Raw genomic sequence first — 11,818 nt, forward strand, 5'->3', positions numbered from 1 at the left:
TTAGTACATTAAAGTCCTACTCGCGGTCACTACGAGGAGGCTCGTCACCTCAGCATAGGCCGACAGCTTAGGAATAATGTCTCATACCACCATTCTCGGTTCATGAGTCTTCGGTGCTCACTGGTTATTACAGGGAGGCTCGTCACCCCAACATAAGCCGACAGCAGGGGCACAGTGTTACATACTGCCACCCCCAGCTCATGAGTTTTATGGGCCGCAAATCATGATTGTTAGTGGGCGCAAGGGTTACGGGGTATCTTAGGTTCCAACAGGCGTGCGCAAACATGGTTAACGTACAAAGATGGCCAACTAGTGGGCTAATCTGCCCCCACGAGACGAACTACAAATTGTACGGCCTGAGAACAATGTCTCGTGTAGTCCAACTACAGTCGACAATTCACGGTTTGACTAGTTGGGCCAAACTTGCTTGTAGGCGGATCCAATGGAAAGATTGCCCAAGGACTTTAATTTGGTTGATTGGTCAATCCATAAAGAAGCATGTGAGCAAGTATGTATAGCATTCATTCAACAAAATTTCAGGAGTTATTTCAACAAACAAAATAGCATGTTTTGACTCCCAACAGCATGGACATCAATACACCCAACTTTCATCATTTCAATTAAAGGTACCCACATATAACTTGCATATCAACAGGCAACATATAGATAGCACATCAGCAACAATCATATAAATCATAAATTAGCAACCAACATCTGACGTACAAGCCAACAATCAACATGTAACACACAACCAGCCATATTTAGAGAAATCCTACTCAAAATTCCCTGAATTGGACTGATAAATCAGCAATCTACACATCAACATGCACTCAGAACTTAATCCTCTTTATCAAATTTGGGAAAATCCTACACATATGTTCTAAGATAAGAAATTTTTAAAATTCAGCAACATGCATATGCATTCATCACACAAAATCACTATGATCTACACAAGGCATGATAGCCAGCCACCTAAAGGTAATGGTCCGTACCTATTATCGATCGGAAGCCTTTGCGGTCAGTCTAGCGGCGTCGGGTTCGCAAGCTCGACGTGCCGGGGCCCCGCGTTGAATGAAAACCGTAATGAGGTGCATGCATTGCCTAGATGTTAGAGAGAGATGGATAGGAGTCCAAATCTTACCTTGGATCGGATGTAGCCTGATTCAACGGTGATCGGTCAGAGTTTTTCGGCAATGTAAGGATGTAGGTGTGGGGAATAACGATCTCCAAGCACCAAGGTGCAATCCTACACCCTCTCTCTCTCTCTCTTTGAATTTCGGCTATTGATATTTCAGCAAATGAGGGAGAGAGGACTGGAATTTTATGTCCAGAATTATATCAATTGACCCTACAGTTTGGTGTAATTCCCTAAATGGCCCTGTGGGCCCATTTTTTATCTTTAGGCGCTGCCCTGATGCTCCCCTGGCCCATCTAATTTATGGGATAGGTGCCCTATGGCCCGACGAAGGGCTGGGCAAAGTTTGATGGCAAACAGATGCGGGAATTTACCACAATGGTCCGATTTGTGATCAACGGTCATTGATCCTCGATCAATGGTCAGATTACATGGGTGAGTTCAAGGGAATATTATCAGCCTTCGGTGTGAATTTAGAAGAAACATGACAGCTAAAATGCCCAAATTTGTATACTCAAGTTGCGGGGCCAATTAATTTAAAATTCAGATTTTATATCCAAAACTAGGGTGATTTGCAATTCACAAGTGCTAATTGATAGCATGATTTGACCATTTCTAGGCATCATCCAAGCTTGTTGTCCATGATGGACTACAAGCCAATGAGGCCCCTGGCCTCCCAAAGTTTCAGAATTTTTTGTCCAACATTGGGCGGTCATGGCTCGAACAGGCAGCTGCTAAGTACAATTGGGCTAACTGGCTCTTCGGCCCGTGCTCGGCCTAAACATTATTGGATTTAATCTCATTAGTGGCTTAATTTGGATTAAATTATTGGTGATAAATCCACACATGCGATCGAATTATACGGTTCTGCGTTAAGTAACATGTGGACGCCTCAAGACACTGTTCCGATTGGACCGAGTGTTACAATCTACCCCCCTTATAAATAAATTTCATCCTCAAAAATTTTGTACCTATTCGTATTGCTTGAGTAGGTTTGGGTAGTGCTTACGGATCTCAGCTTCAGTCTCCCAGGTGGCTTCTTCTTCTCCGTAGTGCGTCCACAAGACTTTGACTAATGGGATCACTTCGTTCCGTAACACCTGTTCCTTCTTGTTTAGAATTTGGGTGGGCCTGAGGATATACGTGGCATTGTCTTTGAGTTCAACGTGCTGCCACCAGATGACATGAGTAGGGTCGGGGATGTACTTCTTAAGCATGAAAACATGAAATACATTGTGCACTTCGGTAAGAAGAGTGGGCAAGGCCAAGCGATAGGCGACAGGCCCAATGTGATCGAGGAATTGGAAAGGCCCAATATAACGTGGGGCGAGTTTTCCTTTCTTGCCAAAGTGTAGCACTCCTTTCATCGGTGAGATTCTTAGCAACACATGGTCCCCTACTTCAAATTCCAAGTCCCTACGTCTTGTATCCGCATACCTCTTCTGTCTACTCTGGGCTGTCAAGAGACGACGCCTAATGATTTCAATCTTCTCAGTGGTCGTCCGCACCAAATCAGACCCTATTAAGCTTTTTTCACCAACCTCTACTTAACAATGAGGAGCTCGACAAGGGCGCCCATATAAAGCCTCATAAAGCGCCATGCCGATGCTAGCTTGGAAGCTATTGTTGTAGGCGAACTCTGCATAGGGAAGACACTCATCTCAACTATCCAAAAAGTCCAGTGCACAAGCCCTCAACATATCTTTTAGTGTTTGGTTCACCCACTCTGTTTTTCCATCTGTTTGTGGGTAGAAAGCAGTGCTGAATTTCAACTTTACTCCCATTGCCTCTTGAATTTGGGTCCAAAACATCGAGGTAAACCAGGCATCTCGATTCGATACGATTTCCAAAGGAACGCCGTGGAGCCAGATTATCTCCTTAATATATAGCCTGGCCAAATCATCGGCCGAGTAAGAAGCTCGAATCGGAAGGAAGTGAGCCGATTTTTTCAATTGGTCCACAATCACCTAAATCGAATCGTGTCCTTTCTGTGTCCTGGGCAAACCCGAAATGAAGTCCATAGATACGAAATCCCACTTCCATTTGGCAAGCGGCACGGGCTACAGGAGGCCTGGTGGTAAGTGATGCTTGACTTTGACTTGCTGACATGTGAGCTACCGAGATACATAGTCGGCTATTTCCCTCTTCATGTTATCCCACCAATAATTCTGCTAGAGGTCCTGGTACATTTTGGTGCTCCCTGGATGCATTGCCAATTTGGAGTTATGGGCATCACTTAGCAATTCTTCCTTCAATCCAGGGTGGTTTGGAACACAAAGGTGACCTCGAAATCGAAGGCCTCCATCAAAGCTGATCCTCCATTCGGAATCACTCCGGACTCTTGTAAATTCTCACATCTTTCTTAGTAATTCATCGCCTCTTTGGGCCTCGATGATCTGACTATTGATCATCGGTTGGACGTGAGTATGCGCGATGACTTTGTATGACTCTTCCACCGTCAACTTCAGTTCAAAGTCTCATACAAACTCCATCATGTTCCACTCTCTCACCATCAACGGAGCTGTAAATTCCAACGTCTTCTTTTAGGTCAATGCATCGGCCACTAAGTTAGCCTTGCCAGGATGATAAAAAAACCTCGAACTTAAAATCTTTCAACGTCTCCATCCAATGACGTTGTCTCATGTTCAAGTCCCTTTGGGTGAAGATGTATTTGAGGCTCTTATGATCGCAAAAGAGCTCAAATTCCTCCTCATAGAGGTAATGTCTCCATAATTTCAAAGCGAAAATGACTGCCGCTAATTCGAGGTCGTGGGTAGGGTAATTCTCTTTATGCTTTCTCAATTGCCAAGAGGCATAGGCAATGACCTTGTCCTTCTACATAAGGACGCAACCCAATCCCACATGGGACGCATCCGTGTAGATGGTGTACTTGACCCCTTGCTCAGGTAAAATGAGCACTGGAGCTAAGGTCAACTTTTCCTTCAATTCTAGGAAGGCCGCTTCCGCCTTTTCATTCCAGGCGAACTTGAGATCCTTCCTGGTGAGCTGGGACAAAGGTCGGGCTATTTTTGAGAAATCTTTGATGAACCGACGGTAATATCCCGCCAATCCCAAGAAACTTCTAACTTTTGTAACTGAGCCCGGACATTTCCAATCTTGTATCGCTGTCGCTTTAGCTAGGTCCATAGAGATGCCTTCCTTAGACACCACGTGGCCTAAGAACTTGACTTCCTCTTTCTAGAAGTCGCACTTTCAGAATTGAGCAAATAACTTGTTCCGTTTGAGTGTTTCCAAGACAGCTCGCAAGTGTTCCTCATGCTCCTTGCGACTTTTGGAGTATATTAGGATGCCATCTATGAATACGATGACGAATAGTACCAAAAAGGTCTGAAGACTTTGTTCATTAGGTCCATGAACACAGCTGGCGCGTTTGTGAATGCAAAAGGCATGGCTAGAAACTTAATAGTGCCTAAAGCTAGTTCTGAATGACGTTTTCGGAGCATCCTCGTCTCTAACCCTTAATTGAAGGTACTCGGATTGTAAATTGATCTTCGAGAAGTATGAGCACCTCTCAGTTGATCGAATAGATCATCAATTCTAGGCAGCGAGTATTTATTCCTTACGATAACTTGATTTAATATTCAATAATCGATGCATAATCGCAAAGAGCCGTCCTTCTTTCTCACAAACACGAATGGGGCTCCCTAGGGCGACACACTGGGTTGGATGAAACTCGAGTCTAATAGGATGTTAATTTGGATCCTAAGTTCCTCCATTTCACATGGAGGCATCCGGTAGGTTGGAAGGGAGAAGGGCGTAGTACCCGACACCAAGTCTATGGTGAAATCAATCTCCCATTGGGGAGGGAGTCCTGGTATGTGTTTAAATACATCAATGAAGTCTTTAACAATGGGTGTACATGTAAATGAAAGCTCTTTAACGTCCTCTTCTATCGAAGCATAACATAGAACTCGTTGTGGATAGCTAACCTGGACCGAAAACATAAAAGACAACCTATCATCTTCATGAATTGCCACTGTTTGGTCCTCGCAATTGATCTTGGCTCTCATCGCAGAGAGCCAGTTCATGCCCAAAATTACATCATAATGGAAGACTCTGGTGACTACAAGATCTACACACATCCTCTTATTTCCCAGGTCTATAGGGTAACCTCAGTAGATGGATGTAGCTTTAGTGAAGGTTTCGGCTACCGCTATGATTCTTACTCCCGACATGGGGGTAGTTGGTAACCTCAGATTCTTGATGGTCGTGTGTGATATGAGTGATGTCGTGGACCCAGTGTCCACAAGGAGAAAGATTGGGATACCTTGGATGTGAGTCGTCACTTTGAATGCTGAAGGCGTGGTCGTGGCTGCATCCATACCTTTTGCTGTTAGAGTGTGTACACGAGCTTGTTGTGGCCTATTGGACTGATGTGTAGGTTGAGGCAGCAGTCTACTTGGAGGTGCTGGAAACTTATAGAGTTGTTGGGCCGGACCCGAGGCTCATGGAGAGTAAGCAGATAATGCTTGTTGAGGCGGTCGGTTGATATGCTAAGGGGGTACGTAGCCATGGTCCCTCATCTTGGAGAAGTAGAAGGCCTCAATGTGGCCCACCCTCTTACAATACTCGCATATACAATCGGGCTGGGAGTATGTGGTTGGAGGAGGTGTATGTTGGGGAGGCAAGGTCGGGTGTGGCCTCCTTCCTGAGGAGGAAGAAGATTGTCCTCCTGATCTGCCTCGAGAGTCAGCTTAGAGGTGTGCTCGGGAGACCCACTCTCCATCCTGTTTCGATTGCAAAGACATTTCTACCAGCTTGGTGTACATATGAATATTCACACAGCACAACTTGGTGCGAATACCAGCTCTGAGGCCCTCGACGAAACGCCTCATCCGTGTTGTTTCATCAGCAACAATTCGAGGGGCATAGCGGGACAACTCGGTAAACCGGTTCTCGTACTTGGCTACCGTCATCCCTCCTTGTTAGAGATGCAAGAATTTATTCTCCTTCTCGTTCCTATAGGTCTTTGGGAAATACTTTTGAAATAAACAGGTTTCAAAGTCTTCCCACGTCCAGACAAAGTTGGTCGGGATGGTCCTTAACACGCCTTCCCACCATATGTCGGCCTCCTTCTTGAACAGGTAAGAGACCAACTGAACTTGTTTTGCTTCAGTGCTGTGAAGGGGTCGAATCGCCGTAGTGACCCAATTTACCCAAAACTCGGCCTGTTCAAGTCAATGAGTTCTGGTGAAGGTGGGCGGCCTGAACCTTTGGAAACATTCGAAGAGACTGCATGGAGACATAGATGACCCAGGTTGCTCTGATGTGGTGGGTCATAGTCCCCACCAGAATGTTCAGGGTCTGTTGCTGCTGTTGCATAGCGTGCAGCATCTGCTCCATGGTGCCCATAGTCGGGGATGACTGGTATGCAGAGGTTGTGCCTTGATCTGGTGGTGCTTCAGGAAGGTGATCTAGAGTAAAATTTCCTATATTATGTTGGTCAACTGCCCCTTGGCGGCCTTGTTGTTCATTGGGAGCAGTGTGGTCTCGTTCATCCATCCCATCAAGAGATAGGCGGACTAGGCGGCTATCACCCCGAGGCCTCATTTCCTATAAGGCATTCTCATACCATTTAGTAGTATTAAATTATGAATGCAACATTTAGCACACATACATTTCCATAGAGATGTTACGCAAGCATTATTATTCTTCACCACAACGTTTCAAAACATTGCGAAATTTGGCAACTTTAAGCATTCCATTAAACAAAATTGTCAGTGATACATATGCTGAGGCATTACATGTACAAAGATGGAAAATGCAAGGGTTGCCAATGCTAGGAAAGCTTTTTTTAAAAAAAAACTACAACTGAAAACAAGTAAAGAAGATTCATCTTAAGTCACTACTTAAGAAGGAAGCTATGGTATCGCCCTCCTAATCCTCCGACTCCGGCGAAGGAGGCAGTGCTCCCTTTTCCTGTACACAACACAAGATTTCTTTCATAGTGCGGGACAGTTTCTTCAGTCGCCCCTTCAGTTTCACCTGGTTCTCTTTGATCTTACCTAGGTGAGTGTCAAGTGCATCCAGACTCTTGTGCTCACTACGGGTGGCAGGAGGTTCCCAATCAGTGTCCTGGGCCTCTCCTCCTTCCTCTTCTTCTTCCTCCTCTTCAGTCTCGCTCTCTTCTTCATCTTCGCCCTCTTCCTCCACCTCGGCTCCAAACTCTTCTATACGAGCCCGATGCTACTTAGGGCCTATCTTCATATTGTTAAGAGTATTCTCATTGATCATCTTGATCAAAATGGGGAGCTCCTCAGGTTGCTTGTACCCATAGTTATGGGCATTCTTATAGATCAGTCGGCCAAATGGAAGTGATTGGTTCTCACGAGGGGATTGCACAGCCCTTACAATCTGAGTTAGCACAAGGTTAGGCAGATAAACCTTCTCTCCCTGCCCTACTCAATAAAGGAAATCTACCATGAACCTAGTGCATTTTATGCGGTTGCTTGACCTCGGATACACATTATAGGTGCAAATGTGATGGACTATGCGATAGTTAGGGGTCATGTCTGTCAACATGAAGCTATTTTTGCGCCCTCATTCGACAAGTCGGCTGCATAAGTGGCGCGTGTGGCTGTCCCTAACCGGCTTATCCACTACGTTATCCTCACTGGCATGAACGGCCCCACGCTCTACCCCGAGGATGCGTGCAATCATGTTTACGTCGACTCGAGCCTCCTATCTGCCTAGGGCAATGGAGAATCTAAGCGGTTCGAGAGATGGCTTTTGCATGCGTGCATAGAAGGTCCGCACTAGGCCCTCATTGGCCCGATTCTTTCCTTCGAACATCGGACCCCAACCATTCTCAAGAAGATGATCGAGTAGTTGATGCTCCCCGAATAGCTCCTCGTCCACATGCACCTCAAACACGATCTTACGGTCTTTAAACTTACCATATTCGACGCCTGGCGGTAGCACTCTTGCCGGCGGGGTTAAGAGATCGAGATCCCTTTTTTATCTTCGCTCAGTGCTTGGGTCCGCACCGGCATTAAGCTTCTTCTTAGATCTCTTCTCTCGACTCGACCCAGCTTCATCGGAGGTCGCCGCTTCTTCCCTATGAGTGATAATTAAGAGCATGCGGATGGTGAAGATGGATGTCACCACCTCAAAGAAAGCCATGAATTGGAAGTTCTTGAAGAAGATGATTGCTAGGTGGTGGTTTTGAGGGAATGTGGGTTGTGGGTCCCTAAATGGAGGAGTTTTGTGCTCAAATGATTTGAGTTAAGAGGGTGAAAGGGTGTTTTGAAATGGTTAGGGGCTAGAGGAAGTGAGGGGTGGTGCATGCAAGGATGGAAATGGGTTTAAGAAGTGGGAAGTGAGGATTTGGGAGAGGAAAAAGGGTTTAGAGGGGTGAAATGTGTAGGAAGTGGCTTAGGGTAGGGACTGCAAGCTTTTAAAAAGGTAAAAAGGAATAGAGGGGGTCCCCACACGCGGGAGGACCCCACACATCTATAGGACCGGCGGCGTGCCGCCGAGTCGGCGGTGACACCACCGTCCGCTGGTCCTGGCGGCAGCACGCCGCCGATCTGGCGGTGTCGTTGCCACCCTCTGGTGGTTCCGACAGTGCGCTACCGATCTGGCGGTGGCCAGCCACCCTTAAGTCGTCTGGAACATCTGTGGGGCCATTTTGGTCCCTCCCTAAGTATTTGTTAGGTCTCTAGATTGTCGGGTTCGCCCATCGCGACTCAAGGATCATTCCCTGGTGCCGATGAGGTTCCTTCGGGCTTAAGAATTTTCTTTAAACGCTGGCCTGAGTGAGCCTCAGGTACTTTAGGTTTGATGCGGAGATGTTCAGTCTCACCCTGACTAAAATTTGAGTGGATTCTACGTCAGGTAGAACCGTCGACTTGACCACTAAATGGTTCTAATCTCCTGAGCTACTCGTGTAGCTCAATACTACATCATTCGAGTCGAGTCAACTCGAGTCGTCGGAATGCTAATTAAGAAGTGATTTGAATCACTTCACATAGCCTAGGTTCTCTTAATATCAAGTCCTAAACTAGGGTTCTGTTTTTGGATTTGCCAATGGCCCTAAGTTCAATCGCTCCCTCCTAAGTCGAAAATACGTCATGATAGACCCGTCACCCCAGGCTCAGCTTATTCTGAACCATGCTCTGATACCAAGTTGTAACGCTCCGAAATTCAAGGACCGAGTAGGAACTCGGCTCCCGAATTTTCGAGTGCCACGTGTACCCTAACGAGCCTCATATGCATATGAAGTGAAGTATCCTGTGGCGATGGAGAATTAAACCAAGCATAGTATGACATCAAACTATAAAGAAATTCAAGTGCCACTAATAAAATGAAACATCCAAAGTATCAACCATCAGGGACTAGTCCCATCCATACAGTAATACCCAAAATGACTAGGGCCTTGGCCGAGTCCCACGATCAACAAAATCAACGTAGAAAGGTCCACCGAAAGTCTGGTAGTATGCTCGCTCCTCCTCGTCGTCCACACAAGCATCCTCCAGCGCATCCAATTCCATCAACCCTGCATCTATAATGGGTTCTAGTTGGTGTTTTAAAACACCGTCCCAGAGTAGGAGTGAGTAGCTATCTCAGTGGTACCATTAGCTATAAGTTACACAAGGTATCATGCACAAGAGTAAATTTAGTAAAAAGCATACATTCACAGAATCCTAGATACTCTGGTTAATGCAAATGTATGATTTAATGATATGATGCATGCCTCTCACCACAACACTCCCTCTTGCGACACTATCTTACGTTTGCGAACCAACACTCCCTCAAGCAACCTCGACTGCTGAATCGCAAAAGTAGCCAATGTATGTAATGGACATGTTAGACTTGTTGATTAATTAAGTTCATTCGTCCAACAGGTTGGGGAAACCGAGATTCTATAAGTGTCATAGTTTATAGCCCTTTGTGTTATCAAATTTGTGATGCCAAAGACACTATTATGAAGCTTGCATCTGTGAAGAACAATGCACTACCCAAGATCAACTTAGGTTGACAAGCACTGTTCACAAGTCAAGAATCTCAAGGAGCTTTCAAGTTCAATCTCAAGATCACAAAAAGCTCTCAAGTTTAAACGACAGTAAGACTTTAAGCTCCATTACTTTCAAAGGTCACTCGTCTCTAAAGTTTCAATGTCTTTACTTCACTATTGAGGTATGGCTGACCTTAGGTTGACGTTTAGAGTAGGCCATTTTGGATACATAATTCATATGTTTTATATAAATGAGTTTGGTCTGTTCTAAGACTAGTCCTGGACTTTGTTCGACTAGTCCTAGCACTGCTTCGACCTGTCTAAGAAATTCCTGAATCAGTCGTAAGTTTGTTACAAAAATCAAAAATTTTCTGTTAGGCTTCGACTAGTCCTGGGGACTGTTCGACCAGTTGTAGGAACAATGTCGACTGCATCTTCGACCAGTCGTATACCTACGACTCAAAGAACAGCGTTGAAATTCGGCCACCTACGACCAGTCGAAGGAGACCTACAACCAGTTGAAGGAAAACTACGACCAGTCGTGAAACTACCAAATCTTATCGCGCCCGAATTTTTAAATATTTGTTGGTTCTATGACCAGTCGTAGAGGTCCTTAGACCAGTCGAAGACGTGATTTGCTCACCTATAAATAGAGCACGAATCTCAGAATAAAATAAGCAATTCACGTTAATTTATTTTGGTCTTCTGAGAGATAAGTCGGTGCTCCATTTAAGCTAAGTGTGCATATTTAATATTCTCTTTCTTTAGATTTGTTAATTGATTTTGTTTCTTGCATTCCAATCTAATCTGAAAAGAGGAATTTTGTTTTCCTTTTTCTGGAATCAAAATCAATTAGAGCTAGCCCTTTTGTTTTAATTTAAAATCTATTAGAACCTAGAACCCTTATAAAGTGAGTATTGGACATTGAACTTTGACATTCAAATCTCTACTCCGACTTGGTTCTTCTGGGCTGCTACAACGAAGGAGAAAATCAGGTATTTTACAATTTGTGTAATTTACATTATTTAGTTTTATTTTAGGTTAAGCAAGAAAAATCTCAAAGTTGTTGGTTATCTGAGGAGAGCCAGAAAACTCAGAAGTGAGGGTTTTTGAATTGTGTAAGCCCTTTGAAAAAGACACAATTGTGAAGGTTTTGGGTGAACCTGTGAAACCTATTTGATAGTGAACGCTAATATCCCCTGTGTGAGGATATTAGGAGTGGAGTAGCATTCTGTGTGGCTGTTATTTACCAGTTGGTGAACACACAAGCGAACCACTATAATTCTCTGTGTTGTGGATGTGTGATTTATATTTCCTATCTTTTATCATTCAGAATTGTGAAATGTATGTGTGGATGAGAATGTTGTAAATTTTACATTTCAAGCTCAGTGGGGAATGTTGTAATAATTTAGATTTACATTTCAGCATTACATTTTTGCTATCTCTTTATTACGTTGAGCTTCAATTTCTCTATTTATTCTAGAAATAAGGTTGTCCTACCATAAACTTTGGTTTTTGGTGTAAGGTTGTCCTCAGAACAATTTTTGTTTCTATTTCTCTATTTTAGGTTGTCTTCCATTCCTATACTGTGATTGGTGTATAGTGCTATATATTCTTTGTTTCATATTCCGCAGTATTTAAATTTAATTTGGCATAGTCTTATTCACCCCCCCTCTAGGACATATAGCTTGGCCATTTCAGATTCC

At 44.4% G+C, this 11,818-nt stretch overlaps 1 protein-coding gene across 1 annotated transcript; it reads right to left on the bottom strand.

Moving 5' to 3' along the window:
* Positions 1 to 2,106: 2,106 nt before the first annotated feature.
* Positions 2,107 to 6,072, bottom strand: LOC131220297 (uncharacterized). Its single transcript, XM_058215246.1, has 2 exons — positions 5,961 to 6,072; positions 2,107 to 2,654 (listed from the first exon to the last, which is right to left on the bottom strand). Exons 1-2 carry the CDS (start codon positions 6,070 to 6,072, stop codon positions 2,107 to 2,109), a joined length of 660 nt encoding a protein of 219 aa, XP_058071229.1.
* Positions 6,073 to 11,818: the final 5,746 nt, after the last annotated feature.

This window comes from Magnolia sinica, chromosome 12 (assembly GCF_029962835.1).
Source record: "Magnolia sinica isolate HGM2019 chromosome 12, MsV1, whole genome shotgun sequence".
Classification (NCBI taxonomy): Eukaryota; Viridiplantae; Streptophyta; class Magnoliopsida; order Magnoliales; family Magnoliaceae; genus Magnolia; species Magnolia sinica.